Genomic DNA, 19,478 nt, shown 5'->3' with positions numbered 1-19,478 from the left:
GAACTGACTTTGACAAGCACTGTGGCAATTGGACAATTAAAACAGACATTTGGATGGCGGGGAAGAAGAACAAACTGGGGAGGAGGGTGGAGAGAATGGTGCAGCGATGAAGGAGTGAAAGCCCAGAATTCCTGTGAATGTTCATTGAAACTAATAAAATTTAATAATAATAAAAAATTTAAAAAAAAACACCCACAAATATTAACTATTTTTCCCCATGGTGAGAGAGCTATAGTTTGTTCTGACTTCTCAAAAAGTCCGAAACAGTTAATTCTTTAAAAACTCACCTTCTAACTGCAACAGACTTAGAGGTGCAGTTGCTTGTTATGACAGGTATAAGCCTAGGAATATGTGTATGCTGTGGAGGAGAACAAAAATCAGTAGTAAACACTGGAAAATGCCACATAAAACAATCAAAAAACTACTAGGAGAAATATTTTCTTGAACAATCTGATTAAAGGATACATAATATATTAAGGTTAGAATTTCATTGCGTTTTAGGGAGCTCTGGTGGCTTAGTCGCAAGAAGCTGTGCTGCAATCCTGAAGGCAAGTGGTTCAAATCCACAAGATGTTCCACTGAAGAGGGACAGGCAATCAATCTCCTCCTGTGCCAGTCTGATCTGATTCGATGGTACACAATAAGGAAAAAAAAAGAAAATTCTAAAGTACCACCTAAAAGATAACAAATTTAAAAAGTGGGGCACTTTCACTGCTATCTTTTGGAAGAATAAATAGAATTTCATCAAATTTTGAAAGTGGAAAGAATTTCACTGGAAACTGTGAAAGATGATTATAAAAGTTAGAGAGCCCAAACTAGACAATACCATCATATGCAAATAGGTTTACAACTCCAAACAGATCATCACTAGGTTTAAGTATACATTTTAAAATACAAATGTGAAAAGTTATATTAGGTAGAAAATATAACTGAAGGTTGTTATGTACCATCAAGCTGGAACCCTTGGCTCATCCTCCAGCGGTTTTCAGGGACAATAAATCACAAGGGAGGAAACTGACCATCTTCCTCCTACAGAGCAGCTGGTGGATTTCAAGTGCATTCATTTGGGTTGGCAATACAATTTCTTACCACTAAGCCACTGCCAGGTCATTTTATCTCTGTTCTTATGTGAAATTAGTTCATTATTAACAACTCAGATGAATGAAAAAAAAAAAAAACGTAAGCACAGATATAAAATGGAAGAAATGGAAATTAAGAAGCAAGGAACAGAGTGCTAGCTAAAGAGATAAACGAAAAAAAAAATTGAGAAGTAGATAAAGATGCTTAAATATGAAAAACTGATTCTGAATCAAATCTTTTAGTAAATATGTGTTATGCCAATAATTCATATTATAAAAGACAAAATGTTCATATACTATGATACTATGATGGAGGGGTGAGGGGGGTGGGAGACAGCACTTTATGCAGAGAATGAGTCCAAATGCAGTTTTAAATAAAATATTTGGAATACTAAAATACTGGCAATCATTATTTCTCACTTCTTGTTAGCAATCATTTATTTCTTCTTTACCCTTTGTCACTACTTTCCATAGTAAATATGATTACTGCCAAATGTGATGATCATGCTAATGGGCAAATATCTTTAATGTTTCAGTCACCACCATTTATCAGTTGCTTTTTGTACGTACTGTAAAACGTACTTACACGAATGATTAACCGAACTGCTACAACACCAGATGTGGCCATGATTTTGGCACTGTTTGGAATTAAATTAAAGATAGTTGGCATGATGGCTTCAGCTCCATGGTCAAACTTGTTCCCCAGGACTGATGACAAATGACTACAATTTAAAAAAAAAAGAACACTGAGTTGCAGTTTAAATCCTTATGAAGATTGCAGTAAACAAATTTAACTACTTAGAACATTTTACTTAAAGGGTAAAGGATAAGGAGATCTTGATCCTCGTTACTGTCCCACGGAGTCCACTCTCAATCACAGCAACCCTATTTACAACAGATCTAAACTTTGCCCAATACGGTACCATGATCATGTCTGTTTTCCTCAAGACTACTATTAAAGTCACTGTGCCAATCCATCTCATTGTGGACCTTTTTTCTTTCTGGTCCCCTACCTTTCTAAGCACAATGTCCTATTCCTGTAACTGGCCCTTCCTGACAACAAACCCAAAACATGTGAGATAAAGTCTCACCATCCTTTCCTCTAAGGAAAATTCTGATTTACTTCTGTCATACAGAATTATTTGTTCACTTGGCAATCTTTGACAAATTCAATACCCTTTGCCTGCACCACACTTCAAAGGCATCAATTTTTATTAGCTCTTCCTTAATCTTTGTCCAACTTTCAGATTGGATTGCTTAACTTTGTCCAACTTTCAGATTGCTTGGGTCAGGCGTACTTTAGTCTTTAAAGTCATATCTTTGCTTTTTTTTTAGTACTTTAAAAAAAGTCCCTGACCATAGATTTGCTCAATACATCTTTTGATTTCTTGAAAGCTGCTACCATTGATATTGGTTGTAGATCCAAGTAAAATGAAATTGTTGACAACTTCAGTCTCTACCAAACTTGGTCTATTGGCACAATGGGCAGAATTTTTCTTTATACTGAAGTGTGAATTCATACTAAACATTACAATCTTTGATCTTCTTCTTCAGTAAGTGCTTTAAGTCTTCTTTACCTTCTGGAAGGAAAGCTATATAATCTGCAAAATGCTGGTTGTTTGTTAAGTTTGCCTCCTCTCCCAATATTACATTCTTCTTCAAATATCCTGCTTTTCAGATTATTTGTTCAGCACTAAAATGGAACAGGTATAGTGAAAGCATACATACTTAATATATACTTCCTCTGATTTATACTATGCAGTATTTCATTGTTCTATTCAGACAACTGCTTCTTGGTTCATGTATAGTTTCTGCATGAACACAATTAAATGTTCTGTAATTCCAATTCGTCTCAATGCCATCCATGTGTTAGGATGCATGCAGTCAAATGCATCTGCATAGCTAATGAAACACAATTAATCATCTTTCAAGTATTCTCTGCTTCCTGAAACACCCATCTAACATCAGAAATGATATCCCTTGTTTCAAAGCCTCACCTGAATCTAGCTAGAGTTTCTGTCAGTACAATGCCCAGTTGTACATTTCAGCAGAAATTTACTTTCCTGTGAAATTACTGATACTTTTTGATAATTATCACTATCTATTGGGTGACATTTAAAAAGAAAGGGTGCAAAAATATGGATTTCTTTTAGAAGGTAGTTGTCTTTCAGATGAATGAACATGTACAGGACTGCATCTGTTTCCTGAATGACCTCTGATGATTCCTGGCATCCATTTTTGCCAATGGTTTTGATGCACCTTGAACCATTTCCGATATTACTATCATTATTATGCTTAGTCATGATACTTCTTGAAGTGGTTCACTAGTGACTGCATACTGCATATTCTATCTATTTTCCTTGCTGCTTTCTTCATTATTGAACATTTGTCTATGGAGTCCTTCAGTACTACAGCTGTTTCTCTCATTTTGAGTCATGCCATATGAAAACAACTTTAAAATATGTAAAATAAAAACATACAAAACTACTTCTAGCATGCTCACAGAAGACATTAATAAAGTCATTAAGCCAACTGGATTTACAGTTATTTTAAATAAATAATTTCCAAACAATTAGTCTTAAAATATCAAACCTCAAATAAATCATAAATGTTGAGAAAGATCCTTCACTATTTTTCTTTTAACATATAATATTCTTACTTTAATATCTGGCCATAGTCAAAACTTGATAAAAGGCAATGCTGCTTTATTGTTGCTAATTTTCTAATGTATAGAGTTTTTACTTCAGACACAGATACAAGTTTGTTTACCTATAGTAAAACTCTATTGCAATATATATACCTTTATTTGAATGTTATACCTAGAGTACTTTCGGGGGACAGGGGGTTAAACCTCCAAAAATGCTATATTCTGCTAGCAAAATCAACAGTAAGTTTAAAGGGGAGGGGAATACAAATTTTAAAATAGTAGTCTCAGGACTGATCAGTACTGCTCGGTAGGGTATTAGTAAAAAAATACTGACATAAACCTAACAAAATGGGTCTTTAGATTAGTTCCAAAGTTATAGTAAAGAGACCCATCTGATAGTCCATGACCCTTGCATGAAGCATCCTGACGGAGCTCTATTGTGATGTGGGAGAATCTGGAGCATTGCAGTCCTTACCCCAACGTGATACAAGCCTCTCGCACTACCTGAGACCGCAGATCCTTAGCAGAGAGTTTAAAGGCTCCATCCAAGAGACGCAAATGTTGAAAGAAGTTATCATAGTCAGCAGCACCAGCCAAAAGTAAAGATCGAATCTTTTTTAGCTAATGGAATAGAGAAAAGTAAGCAATATAAACAAATAATTCTCAAGACACAGTATACATGCCTTTTCCTCACTTATCAACTCTCTAGCTATTCAACATTTTGCATTAGTAACAATGGTGAAATATATACAATGCAATAATTTTATACAACAATGATGTATGCCTGGCAGTTATCACTCTGAGGTTCAAAATGAGAGCAATGCTTCCTGCATGGTTAGGATTATATGTCAACATGGCTCAGCCATGGCGGTCTGGCAGTTAGTAAATGATGGAATAAGTACTTAAGTCATTTTGCGATCTAATATGGTCATCCCTCATTATTAAATGTTCACTTGATTGTTGGAAGCTTTGTTGATATGTGATGAGAGGGTATACTGAATGACAGAAGCCATCCAACACAAAAGAGATCAATACTATAGTCTAGGAAAACAATTCAACTAACTGATATTAAACAAAACATGAAAAAATATTAAAAAAAGTAAGACCTCTGCTGGTCTAGTTTCTAGGCAGTAGCACTGCTAACTCAAATGTGGTGCCGCTCTGGAAGGGTGAATAACCAGCAGCTTTGTGAGAAAGATGAGCAATCTCTTTTCATGCAATTTATACCTCAGAAAACCCTTCGCAGGGTTTTGGTTCATCAGTTGCTTTTGACTCGAGAGAAATAAGTGAATTGTCTGTGATATGTCTGTATCATAAATATACAAAAGTTGTAGCTATTATTTTAATTACAAACATGTTAGTGTATTCACAGACTTTTTTAGACAATAATTAAATTCTTCATTTTAGGCTTGTAAAAATATCTAACCTCATCTTTTCACACAACCATTCCAACTGCCATTTATTTAACAAATCAATGGAATTAGGAAGTCCAGTGCTTTTATAGCGAGCTCTGGTGTCATGCTTTACAGCAGGTTGCATTGTTAACGCAAAGGCTTCACATTTCCAGCAGTTTGCATATACCAGCTGCATCAGTGAAGGAGGAAGAGCAGGTTTCTCACATTTTGATTTATAGCCTCAGAAGCCAGGTCACTAAGAGTCAGTGCCAATGTGGCAGTAGGCTGGGAACATTTTTATACTAGGTTTCATCACATTTCACTGTTTAATTATTAATAATGCTAACCTGATTTTGAATTAATGTTGAGAGTAGAGGGGGCCATAATCTGTTCAAAGGTCTGTTAAAAGGATATTCATTGCTGGGGAGCTGTTTCTGACTCACAGAGACCCTCAGAGGCTGTGAATCTTGATGGGAGAATGCCCCTTGTTTCTGCTTTGCAGCAGATGGTACATTCATAATGACAAACTTTTACAGTAATAGATATACAAAGGTATAAACTGGTATGTTCTAAAAAGGCAAAAAAAAACAAAAACCCAACACTATTTAAAAATTAATCCACAGGCCTCAGCTAACTCAAAGGTGGCAGCTCTTGGGAGAAAGATTTCTTCTCATGTGATTTGCAGCTTCAGAAAACTCCTGAATAGTGAGATATGAGTTGGTCCAACTTAATGGCAACTGAGTCTGAGTTATTTAAAAGATAGTGTTTATAATAATTTAGAATTAAAATACCTACTGTTTAAGAATTTCATAAGCTGATACCAAGTTCATAAAAAATACTTAAGACTACTTCAATTTGTGGAAGGCAAATAGAATCACATGAAGTCAATGGCTTACAGCATTTACTCTTTGCTCCCAATCATGCTTGTCATCAGATAATATTTCTCTAATTTTGTTAATGGATTCCTCAAGGTCTCGGCTGGAATAAATCTGTAAACAAATGAATTTACAATGAATATCAGAAACTTTGCAGAACAAAGAAAGATTTCTGCTTTAATTACATAAATGCAAAAGGACAAGAAGTATAGAAATTATTTCCTTTTTAAAAAGTATCACAGAGACAGATTTGTCTGGGAATGGCTGCTTTTCTGTTGTGAATATGTACCAACTAGAGTTGCTGGCCACATAAGAGTAACTCTACTTTTGTTCACACACAACCCTGGTATAAGATCACATGCAGTAGAAAAATAGTGCCTTCAGGGCAATAGATAATGCATTATCTGCTACTCTTAGTATCATTTATACTAAAGCATGAGCCCTGAAACCCTAATGCTTACTTTCTCACATATACACACAACTTATTTATGAGATAAGCAGAATAATAATCAAGAATGTAGCATGCTGGGAAGGTCAAGTACTTAATGATGAGCCTGAGCCTCAGACGCTTTCTGTCTGATTTTTACACAAACGAAAATCAAGCAGTAGTAACTGGCAAGAGAGTCATAGAGACACCAGAGAAGGGCATTATATTTAGGCCAAGAAAAGTCATTACTATACAATTCGAGCCAGCAAATGAAGGTACTAAATCACTAAAGAATTGAAACAGAAAGTGTGATATACCCAAACTTTTAACATCTTTGCTTTCACAAATAAGTAGTTAGGTGAAACATCAAAAGTCCTGTAAGCCATGCTTTAATAACACATTATCTATATGGAGCTTTGTTGACTCTAGTAGATAAGGAATTGCACATAATCTAAAAGGCATACAGTTCTAATCTCCATCTGATCCATGGGAGAAAGAAACACAATAGCTTCCCGTGCAATTTACAGACTCTGCAAGCACCTGGAGGGTTAGTTTGGAGCTTGCTCTGACTAGATGGGAATGAACAACAAGAACCACAGTTTCTCAGTCACAAAAATTCTTCACATATAGACATTTTTCAAAGAAAAATTCCTAAACTTCTCTACCATAACATATTCATTTTTCTTTATCTAACTGCCCACAGACTTAACTCTGAATAGCAAGAACTTGAAGAATGAGTCTACCTTTAATTTTATTCATAGGCTGGGTTTAGAAGGGGTCGTGGTACTAGGGATATTGTAGCTGATGTTAGATGGATCTTAGCTGAAAGCAGAGAATACCAGAGGAATGTCTATCTGTGTTTCATTGACTATGCTAAGGCATTTGACTGTGTGGATCATAACAAACTGTGGCTGACTCTGAGAAGAATGGGAATCCCAGAACACTTGATCATGCTAATGTGAAACCTATACTTGGACCAGGAGGCAGTCGTCAGGACAGAGCAAGGGAACACTGCATGGTTCAAAACTGGGAAGGGCATACGCCAGGGATGCATCCTATCTCCACACCTTTTCAACCTATATGCAGAACAAATTATCCGGGAGGCTGGGCTCTATGAGGAGAAATGTGGGGTCAAGATTGGTGGATGATTTATGAACAATCTGTGTTATGCAGATGACACAACCCTGCTTGCTGAAACTGAAGAGGACCTGAAGCACCTGCTCCAGAGGGTCAAGGACTGCAGCTGACAATATGGATTGAGGCTCAATGTCAAGAAGACAAAGATTCTCACCACTGGACCAATTGGCAACATCAGGATGGATGGTGAAGAGATTGAGATTGTACACAGCTTTAGTTTGCTTGGCTCCGCAATCAACACTCTTGGCAAGAGTAGCCAGGAAATTAAAAGGCGCATTGCCATGGGAAAGTCTGCTGTTAGGGACCTCTCCAAAGTACTGAAGAGCAATGGTGTCTCTCTGGAGATTAAGGTGTGTTTGATACAGGCCATGGTCTTTCAATCACTTGTTATGCATCAGAGAGTTGGACAATGACCAATGAGGATAGAAGGAGAATTGATGCCTTTGAGCTGTGGTGCTGGAGAAGAGTATTGAGAATACCATGGACTGCTAGGAAAACAAACAGATTCGTCCTGGAAAGGGTTAATCGGGTTGGTTCTTTGGAGGCAAGGATTCTGAGGCTCCGTCTAACATACTTTGGACATGTTGTGAGGAGAGACCGGTCCTTGGAGAGGGACATCATGCTTGGGAGGGTGGAGGGACGGCGCAGGAGGGGAAGGCCCTCTATGAGGTGGATTGATTTAGGGACTGGGATAATTGGGATGGGAGTGTCGGAGACAATGCGATTGTCACAGGAGAGAGCAGAGTTTAGGGCTGTTATACATAGGGTCGCTATGAGTAGCAAGCGACTCGATGGCACATAACACAACAACAACAACTCAACATGCTCACTCACTTGTACTACAGGAACATCATCAAATGCTTTAATGAAGTCCTCTTCATCAACAGCACCTGCTCCTTCTTTTGCAGCTGTAAAAAAGTTTAATTTTTTAAAACTTTTTCTTTAACAATGTAAAAAAAAGCACACTGAAAAAAAAATCAGAATTCATACAATTCATAATATATTTTAGAAGATGTACCTCTATTTTTCAAAAGATTGTTAAAAACTTTAGAGCATCCTAGAGTTTACAAACATAGATTTTTAACATCAAGATTGGGAATTCTATAATGCTACGTAAATCAGCTTAAAGGCATACAGAGAGACTACTTTCTGCAGGCAGAGTATCTAAATTTTTGAGAGTATAAAGATGATTCATACTGTATTAATTCACAAATCTTTTAAAAGATTACCTAGTAATAGATACAACAAAAAAATTACACTCTACTTGATAAATTAGATTATTGTAAGAAATTTAAGTTAATAAATTCACAAAATATTCAAGCATATTCTAAAATATTTACATTTCCACATCAATTTCTTAAAGTTCTTTTTTTAAAAAATTGTAATTTTTTTAAATGAGGGTTTATAGATAGGTTGGGCAATCCCTATGCACATCCAAAACCTTCCCCAAAGGAAAAAGAAGAAACCCATGGACTGCGAAAAAATATTTGGCAATGACATATATGATAAGGGATGCATATCTAAAATTTATAGAATACTCCAGCGTCTATCTCAACAAGGAAAAGATGAACAACCCAATCATAAAATGGGCACAAGCCAAGAACAGACACTTCACCAAGGAGGACATTCACAGAAAACAGACTCATGAAGAAATGTACAAACCCCCTAGCTTTAAGAGAGATGAAAATGCAAACAACAATGAGAGATCATCTCATCCCTGCAACAAGAAAGACTATCAGGGAGAACGGGACCATTTATCCTTTCTTCCTGTTTTCACTTAGCCTAGTAATACTGGCTATTTCACCTCAGAAGCTCAAAGGTCCAATGCTAACAGCCTAGTTCTAAGCAATTCCATACAGTATTTCAGAGGTGAAATTTGCAAACACATTTAAAATGAGACAGCAATATAAAAGCTGTATATGGCAAAGAATCAAGAGACATCATAGATTTGGGAGAATGAGAGGTCTGAGGGATTTATAGACAAAAATCCTTATCAATTGATTTTCAAATATATGGGAAAATCCTACTACCAAATATAAAGCCTCTACCATTTACTTAACATTCATACTGCCCTCACAAGCAACAAAACATATTTCAAAGAAAAAGTTGCATTCTATCTTCAGTATATTCTCCATCTTCACTAAACAGCAATGGGCTGAAAAGTTCCACAGCAGTTTCTGTAGCTGCTGGATACAGAGAATCAAACAGCATCACAAGAGCTTTCTCAGGCTGCCTTTCTCTGTGTTGGCTTCATTCTCCTCCAGGCTCCACTTTCCAGAATGTGCACCTGGCAGCACAGTAGCTCACATTCCTATACAGCAGCTCCTGCATGAACTTCAAAGACCAGTAAGTAGAAACACGCTGCAAGCAGAAGTACTTTATTTCTCAAGGACACAAGAAGGCAAGCAGCAAGAACCTCTGACTTTAAAAACTGGAATCACTGAGCCCAGAAACTAGACTTTTGTCTTACCAGAAGACTTGGATCCAAGACTGGATGATCCCAGTCGGCGGGCAGTCCCCATTCCAACATTTCTCCGTGAGCTTGCTGGAGCCTTGGATGAAGCTGAACTGGCAGAGGAAGGTCGATTACCATCCACAGAATCCTCCTCATCAAAATTTTTATCTGCAGAACAAGCCAGAAATCATTATTTTTTTTTAAAAAAAAGAAAATAATTATTTTAGGTATGGCTAGTTTGCCTACTTTGTAGAAAACAGAAGTCTCTGATCTAAGAGAAATGTGGATATATGGTTACAAATGTCTTATCTGCTTTCAAGTATTAGAATGTTCTATCTCTTCTGGAAATGAGAGAAAATGTAACTAAAAATAGTCTCTCATAAAACTACTACTTAGAAATAGTATACTTTAACCGTTTAAATCTTTTTTAACCATTTTCTAGGCTTTTTTTTTCTTTTTGAAGTAATAGCTGAGATGTATCATGTCGGAAAGGATTTTCTTCAAATAACATGTATTACACCTGCCAGTTTTTCAGATGTGATTAAATATTTTCTATGAACACCACTCTAATTAATGCTGACAGGCTCAGGACCTCAGGGCTACACAGAAGACAGCATCAGCCACCAACCCCAATAAAGATCAGCTCCCACTCCACCTGGTCAGCAAAAAGCCTTCAACCAACACTGGCTTTTACAGTTTTCTTTTATAAGCAGGGAGCTCTGGTGGCCTAGTGGTAAAAAGCAGTGCTGCAATCGGAAAGGCATACAGTTCGAATCTACAAGCTGCTTTGCAGCACAAGGATGTGTAATCTCCTCCTGTGCAATTTACTGCCTCTGAAAGCCCACTAGAGGTCAGCTATGGGTTGGTTCTGACTTAACAGTACTCTGTAACAACTTATTAGACACGCTTATCTGTCAGTTTGCTGGGGAAGGTTGGGGGGTGGGGGCAAGGGTGACCTGCATGTTACGGTTTATTTTATATTCTTAGTATGTATATGCTTCTTTGTTTATAGTTTGAAATGTCAATGATTTCTTAATATAACATACAAGTAAAATCTTGCTGAAGAGTACTTGAGAATGGAAGGAACAGTACACAGACATCTGTGAGAAAAATCAAGATGAATTCCAGGATCACTGTTAATGTCTGATGGATTCTGGCTAAATAAATCAGAGAATACCAGAAAGATGTTTGTCTGTGTTTCAATGACTATGCAAAGGCATCTGACTATGTGGATGATAACAAATAATGGCTAACATTGATGAATGAGAATATCAGAGCATTTAACTGTGCTCATGCAAAACTATACCTAGACAAAAAGTTCTTGTCCAAATAGAACAAGGGGACACTGCACACTTTACAATGAGGAAAGGCATGCATTAGGGTACCATCCTTTCCCCTATCAACTCGTGCTGTATGCTAAGCAAGTATTTAGAGAAGCTGGACTATATGAAAACAAATGTGGTATGGGGAGTAGGGGAAACTTGAACTGTGCACATGACCCGCCTTGCTCAATGAAGGGATGGGGGCTCAAAACACGTGCTACAGAAGGTCAAAGACTACATATAGCCTTCACTAGGAATTACATCTCAACATAAAAGAAATAAAAACACTCACTACTTAACCCAGAAGGATGACCATCTATTTGTGCTTTACTGACTGTGCAAAGGCGTTTGATTTTGAATCACAATGAATTATGGCTAATGTTTAGAAGAAAGGGAATTCTAGAACACCTGACTATGCTCATGTGAAACCTATACTTAGACCAGGAAGTAGTTACATGAACAGAGCAAGGAAACACTGTAGGATCCAAAATCAGAAAAGGAGTGCATGAAGGGATGTGTCTTTTCTCCAAATCTTTTCAATCTATACACGAAGAGATCATTCAGGAAGGCTAAACTTTATGAAGAAGAAGGTGGCATCAGGATAAGAGGAAGACTCACCAATAATCTGCATCATGCAGATGACACAACCTTGCATGCCGAAACCAAAGAGAACCTGCAGCAGTTGCTGCAAAGGGTCAAGGACCACAGTCTTCAATATTGACTGTATCTCAACATCAAGAAAAGAAAGATTCTCATCACCAGGCTAATAGACAGCATCATGACAGAGAAGAAACAGAGATTGTTAATTTTAGTTTGCTCAGATCTACAATCAACCCTCATGACTGCACTGGAAATGTTTGCTGTACCTAATTGTGAAAATGAACCACAATCAGGTGCAATATAACCAGACCATATAAGATTGGGCAGAGCAATTAGAGAGAAACAAAATTACACAAGGACAAAGAAAACTGGGAGCAGACTTCATTCAGAAATTGTCATGCAGAATGGCATCTCTAAAATGATGGCAGAACAGTATTAAGAACTGTAGGAATGAAAGTTAAAATAAATTTTTCAGAAGAACATGTTGTTATGTGCTATCGAGTCACCTGTAACTCATAACGACCTTATGTAAAACAGCCCTATCCTTTGCAAATCTTATTGTCTCCGACATACCTATTCCCATTACCACAGTGACTGAATCAATTCATCTCATTGAGGGTCTTCCTCTCCTGCGCTGTCCCTCCACGCTCCCAAGCATGACATCCCTCTCCAAGGACTGATCCCGCCTTGCAACATGCCCAAAGTATGTCAGAAAAGGTTCAGAATCCTTGCCTTCAAGGAGCAGCCTGGCTTCACCCTCTCCAGGTTGAACTTGTTTGTTCTCCTAGCAGTCCATAGTATATTTAATACTCTTCTCCTGCACCACAGCTCAAAGGCATCAATTCTCCTTATATCCTCCCTAGTCAACTGTCCAGCTTTCTGATGCACAGCAAGTAAATGCAAAGATCAATACACCTATTCTCATAGAAATGTTAATGAAAGATCTCTCAAAAGAGAGGAAAATAAAAACAAATGAAAAAGTGTAATTATAAAAAGATTTATATAGAAACTATTGAGGCTCAATGCCAAGAAGACAAAGATTCTCACCACTGGACCATTTGGCAGCATTAGGATGGATGGTGAAGTGACTGATTTTGTTAACAACTTTAGTTTACTTGACTCCACGGTCAACACTCTTTGCACAAGCAGCCAGGAAATAAAAAAATGTATTGCGATGGGAAAGTCTGCTGTTAGGGACCTCTCCAGGGTACTGAAGAGCAATGGTGTCACTCTGGAGACTAAGGTGCATCTGATACAGGCTATTGTCTTTCCAATCACTTGTTATGCATCAGAGAGTTGGACAATGACTAGGGAAGATAGAAGGAGAATTGATGCCTTTGAGCTGTGGTGCTGGAGAAGAGTACTGAATATACCATGGACTGCCAAGAAAACAAAGATTCATCCTGGAGAGGGTTAAACTAGGCTGCTCCTTGGAGGCAAGGATTCTGGGGCTTCGTCTGACATACTTTGGACATGTTGTAAGGAGGGACAGGACCTTGGAAAGGGACATCATGCTTGGTAGGGTGGAGGGACAGCACAGGGAGGGAAGGCCCTCTATGAGGTGGATTGATTAGGTGACTGGGGTAATCAGGATGGATGTGTCAGAGGCAGTGTGATTGGCACAGGAAAGAGCAGGGTTTAGGGCTGTTGTACACAGGGTCGCTATGAGTCGCAAGCAACTCAATGGCACATAACAACAACAGCAACATGTGCGTAAATAGAAAACATTTCTCTCATTTAAAAAATCATTTCAAAATCCAATTTTCTTTCTTTTTATAATTTTACTGAATAGCTGGACAATCTAGTGGCCAAAGAGATTATAATTAGTACACTTATAACTCACAAAACTTAAAATGTATGGCAATTAGGCTATCTTGTAATACTAAATGCTAATGCTACACAGGATGGTAACAGAAAACATGGAGAAGTCAGTAAGAGCCTGGACAATATGTATTATCAAAGAGTTTGTATTTTTTTAAGTGAATTGTAACATACAAATGCAATGAAGATATTACAAAATGGTATAACATAAATGAATCTACAATGGAAAGGCACAGCTTTCATCACCAGTTGTAGGATACCATGAGGTTGACTACAATCCATAGCAATCTTACAAAGAGCAGATTTTAAACTTGCCTTATCCTGTACCATCTTCATAATCTCTGACATGCCCAAGCCCATGGATAGAGTCACTGTATCGACCTATCTTACGGAAGGCCTTCCTCCATTAACTTTCATCCTTCCCCAGTATGACGTTTTCCCCAACAAATGGTCCTTCTTCACAACATGTAAAAAGTATGTGAGGCGAGGTTTCCCCATCCTTGCTCTAAGGAGCACACTGGTTGCACTTCCTTCAAGAGAGAACTGTTTGTTCTTTTTGCAGTTCATGATATATTCAACCATCTTCTTGAACACAAAATTCAAAGGCATAGATTTTTCTTCTGTCTTCCTTACTCACTGTTCAACTTTCAGATGCATACAATGCAAATGAAAAATACAATGATTTGGATCAGGTGCACCCTAGTCTTTAAGCTTCTATCCTTCTTCTTTATCACTATGGCAAAGCCTTTGATGGCAGATTTTTTTTTCCTTTTGATTTCTTGATTCTTGCTATCATAGGTTTTGATTATGTTGCATCAAAAGAGTATTCTTTCTCTGCACCTAAGAAGCTGGACTACGTGAAAAATAATGTGATACAATCTTGCTCATAAAATGTGAAGATCTAAAGGATACTGAAGAACAAAGACTAAAGTCTTCAATATGAATAATATCTCAACATCAAGAAAACAGAAACTCACCAATAGGCAACATATAGATGGAGAAAAGAATGAAGCTGAAGGAACCTAGTGATTGGAATATAGTTGACATTCCTCAGAAGACTGCACAGAGACTCGTCAATAAGAACAAATCTTTGTAATTTCTCATAAATATTGTTGTTGTTGTGAGGTGTCGTTGAGCTGCAGATGACTCATAGTGACCCTATGAACGAAAGACCTGAACATTTGTTTAACTTTCATCATTTCTCTGAGTTCAGACTTTCCAGAGGCAAGCTATTTTGGAAGTGGATGCCACTCCTCCTTCCAAGACTGTTTTAATCTGTGAGCTCCATCAAACTGTCCACCATGGGTAACCATTAACGCATTTGACACATCAGTGTCACAATGTTTAGCATCACAGCAACCATGAGTTACTTCTGTACAGCAAATGGACAGACCAGTGCTATACCACTTAGAAGAATGTGTGACCAAATGCCTTTTTAACATGTTGTCGCAAACGACAGCAAATGTTTCTAAGCAATTTAAAAAGTGTGCAGCAACATGTTAAATAGGAGGCCAAATCCAATCAGGTCACACCCAATGGGAGTAAACATTCCACACCCAAGCCTCACCAGAAATGGAAAACAAACCTCTGTAGAATCTGGCTGCAGATTAACTTCCCAAATTCAATTCTCACCCCAAACTGGTGACCAAATGCCTTTTTAAATAGGAGGCCAAATCCAATTAGCTCACACCCAATGGCGAGTAAACATTCCACACCCAAGCCACACCAGAACCAGAAAACAAACCTCTGTAGAATCCAGCTGCTCCAGACAACTTTCCAAACTCTACTGCTAATATATCCAAGATTTTTCTTTCTTGACCTTTCACAGTGCCAAGGGCATTCTTCTCCCTGATACCCAACACATTCCTATGGCTGCTAAAAAGCAACTCTGTTTAATAAGTCCCTGTATTATACATCTGTACTATGCAGGTTATTATTTACTCCACAGTACACTGCAATTAATTTGTTTCAGAGCGGTGCTTACCTGTCCCTAGAGCAGGAAGCATTTCATATTCTTTTTTACTATTCTGATAGCTAAAATGAAAGAGCTTCAGCCGACATACAGTAGGCAATCACCTAATTCTTGCAGTCCAATTTCTTCTTTGTTGGCTCCACAATCAACACCTTTGGTACAAGCATTCAGATCATTAGGAAACTTCCTGATGAAAAGATGCATTGGGAAATTGCTCTCAAGGGCCTCTCCAAATTACTGAGGAACAATAATGTCAGGTTGAAGATTAAGATGTACCTAACTGGGTCGTAGTCTTTTTCAAATACTTGCTATGCATACGAGAGCTGAACAATGATGCCTTTGAGCTTGGTTATTGGAGAAGAGTACTGAATATCTGATGGACTCCAAAAGAACAGACAGACATGTCATAAGAGAAGGTGAAGCCAGAGTGTTCCTTTGAGGTAAAGATGACAATACTTTATTTCACATATTTTGGACATACTGCTAGGAGAGGCTATTCCTTAGAATGGGACATCATGCAAAGGTGGAGTGTTAGTAAAAGGGAAAATCCTCAAGCAGGTGAATTGACACAGTGACTGCAGCAATGGGCTGAAGTATATCAGAGATGATGAGGATGGCACAGGATAGAAAAGAGTTCAAGTCTGTTGTTTACAGGATTGCTATTGGTCATATTTTATTCAATGCCTTACAAAAACAACAGGATGCATAGTAAGTAAAATTTGCAAACCATTGCTCATGTATCTTTTATAAGTTTTTATTAATTGTTACAATTATTTCATCAGATAATAAAGTCAAACAAAGCTACCAAAACATCAGAGGGTAAATCAAGAAACTAAGACAATTACAACTCATAACTGTATCTCACTCATTCACTTATTGCCTTTGAATAAGAACTGAACTATACCTGATCCTCTTTCAGAGGGGAAAAAAATATTGCATGGAGGGAAATGGCCCATCTTCTTCTCCCTGTGGAAGGGCTGGTGCCTCGCCTTTGGGTTAGCAGCACACTTCCTATGGACCAGGCCACCAGAGCCCTAAAAATCTACTGTTTTCTTTATTAGAGGCCACTGAGTCGAGTATGACTCATAGCAACCCTAGGAAAAACAGATTTGGACCTTTTCTCCTTTCAAGGAGGAAGATCTTCCTAATAATACGATAATTACTAGTTATCTTTAAAAAAAGAAAAAAGAAGAAGAAAAAAAAAATCAAACAGATCTGAACCTTGTCCAATCCAGTACTATCCTCACAATCTCTGACATACTCAAGCCCATTACTGCAGTCACTGTAGCAATCCACTTGGGTGAGGTTCTTCCTCTCATTTGCCATCCCTCCACCTTTTCAAGGATGATGTAATTCTCCAAGGAATAACCTAACCTAGCAACATGCCCAAAATATGGAGCTTTACCAAAGAATACTTTGCACCTTCTCCAAGACATATGTTTGTTCTTTTGGTAGGCCATGGGATTTTCAGTACTCTTTTTCAACACCACAGCTCAAATACACCAATTCTCTGTTATCCTTCTTCACTGTCTAGCTCTCAGATGCATAGCAAGTGAAAGACCATGGCATGGATCAGATGACTTTAGTCCTGAATGTGACATCATCGTTCCTCAATAATCTGGAGAGGTCCCCGACTACAAACTTTCACAGAGCAATATGTCTCCTGATCACCTGACTACAAGTACCAAGTATGGATCCAAGTAAGATAAAGTCATTGATACTCTCAATCTTTTTTCCATCTATCATGATGTTGCCTATCTATTGGTCCTGTTGGAAATATTTTTGTTGTCTTGACGCTGAGAATTCAATCCATATTGAAGGCTGCAGTGTTTAACTTTCTGTAGCAATCACTTCCAGTCTTCCTCACTTTCATTAAGCAAGACTGTATCATTCACATAACAAGGTTATTGATGAGTCTTGCTCCAATCATGATGCTACATACTTCATCACAGAGAGCAGCTTCTGGAATAATTTGCTCAGCATATTGATTAAATAGGTATGGAGAAAGGATACAACCCAAATGCACACCTCTTTCCTAATTTTAAACCATGTAGTGTTTCCCTGCTCTGTCTAAACAATAGCCTCTAAGTTTAGGTATAGGTTTCCTACAAGCACAATTAAGTGTTCAGAGATTCCTAGGCTTCTTAATGACAGCTGTAATATATGATCGACACAGTCAAATGCATGTCTTTGCATAGTCAATAAAGCAGAAATAGCCCTTCTTCTGGTATCTTTTAAGTCAAGATCCATAAGCAATGACATCCCTGGTGTCACAACCTCTCTAAATTCAGCTTGAATGTCTGGCAGTTCTCTATGTACTGTTTTAGCCATTTCTGAATGATCTTCAGCACTATTTTGCTTGCAAGTAGATTTATCTAAGGTTTCTGAGTTCTGCCACCCAAAAAGGAAATACATTTTTTACAAAGTTCTTTAAATGTTTATTTTAAAATTAAGTGTCAAACTTCTCTATAAATAATCATATGCCAACAGACTTAAAGGTTAACAAAACCTTGATCTTTTATCCCCTACCAATGTTTACTCCTTATTTTCTATATCCTTCGAAAAGAAATGTCAAAGTCAGTACTGTGGATTCAGAACCAATTCACAGCTGACCCTCAAACTGGTTTCTAAAGCTATAAACTTCAGGGGAAGCAACTGTCCACTTTTCTCCTTTGGAGCTGCTGGTGGATTCAAATTGCTCACACATACACTTGATTTTCCACACCCTCCAGTGAAGCAAAACCACAGCTAGCTAAATAGGACTTTCAAAGATAATACAAACTTCAGTAATATACACAAAAATCCAAACAATAAATGATACACAGCAAAGGAAAATAAAAAAAATAACTAAAATTCTAACATATAACAAACCAAACAAAAAATTAGTACCTTAATGACAACAGTCACTTTAAAAAACCATAAATCCAGAAAAAGTAGTGTAACAAACAAGACAAAAGGACAGAAACAATCTCTGAGAATGAACCTCTGGAACTATCTGATAAAACTTGAAAAATTAGTAATAAGCATCCTCAATCAGGCAAATGAAAGCACAAGGGAAAACTAGAAGAACTCATAAAAATACTACAAGAAAATAAAGGACAAAAACAAAAAAGAGACTTTGAGGTAGGATGGGGTCTATGGGCTATCTCCCAAAGGATTAAGTAAAATGTAGGAGAGGAAGAATGGGTAGGGAAGCTCTGGCAGCTTAGTTATAAAAAGCTGTGCTGCCAATCCAAAGGCATAAAGTTCATATCCATTAGCTGCTTTGCAGAAAACAATGATTAATCATCTCCCTTGCTGATTTACTGCCTCGGAAAACCAACAACAATAAGAAACCCAAATACTTTCCCCACATCTTATCAATACTATGCCTTAACAAATTCTGCCTTTGCACATCTTTTGCCCCTTAAAACTATCCTAATGAAGGAATTTTTTTTTCCCTCTTCGGAGGCGGAAGCGAGCTGGTGGAGAGGGGTGGGCAGGGAGAAAAGTGCGGCAATGAATGAATGGACATCCAAAAGCTCTGTAAATGCCTATTAAAATTAATAATAATAATAATATGGTTGTTGTTGTTATGAGCCATCGAGTCGTTTGTGACTCATAGCAACCCTATGCACAACAGCCCTAAACCTGCTCTATCCTACGCCAACTGCACTGCCTCTGACACACCCATCCCGATTACCCCAGTCACCGAATCAATCCATCTCATAGAGGGTCTTCCCCTCCTGCGCTGTCCCTCCACCCTCCCA

The 19,478-nt window shown here is 37.8% G+C and overlaps 1 protein-coding gene across 2 annotated transcripts in view; it reads right to left on the bottom strand.

Moving 5' to 3' along the window:
- Window positions 1-19,478, bottom strand: part of CLASP1 (cytoplasmic linker associated protein 1) — a 346,681-nt gene that overhangs the window by 140,296 nt on the left and 186,907 nt on the right. For both annotated transcript variants that reach the window (XM_006895129.1, XM_006895130.1), the window contains 6 exons: window positions 10,030-10,182; window positions 8,394-8,467; window positions 6,017-6,109; window positions 4,202-4,347; window positions 1,666-1,801; window positions 288-358 (listed from right to left, as the gene is read on the bottom strand). In XM_006895129.1, coding sequence (XP_006895191.1) covers window positions 288-358; window positions 1,666-1,801; window positions 4,202-4,347; window positions 6,017-6,109; window positions 8,394-8,467; window positions 10,030-10,182 — 673 coding nt within the window. The remainder of the gene's footprint in view (window positions 1-287; window positions 359-1,665; window positions 1,802-4,201; window positions 4,348-6,016; window positions 6,110-8,393; window positions 8,468-10,029; window positions 10,183-19,478) is intronic.

The sequence above is a fragment of the Elephantulus edwardii genome, unplaced genomic scaffold (genome assembly GCF_000299155.1).
Source record: "Elephantulus edwardii isolate Elephantulus edwardi_28Jun2011 unplaced genomic scaffold, EleEdw1.0 scaffold00160, whole genome shotgun sequence".
Classification (NCBI taxonomy): domain Eukaryota; kingdom Metazoa; phylum Chordata; class Mammalia; order Macroscelidea; family Macroscelididae; genus Elephantulus; species Elephantulus edwardii.
Note: the sequence above shows the minus strand (reverse complement) of the source record. Positions and strands in the feature narration are given on the sequence as shown.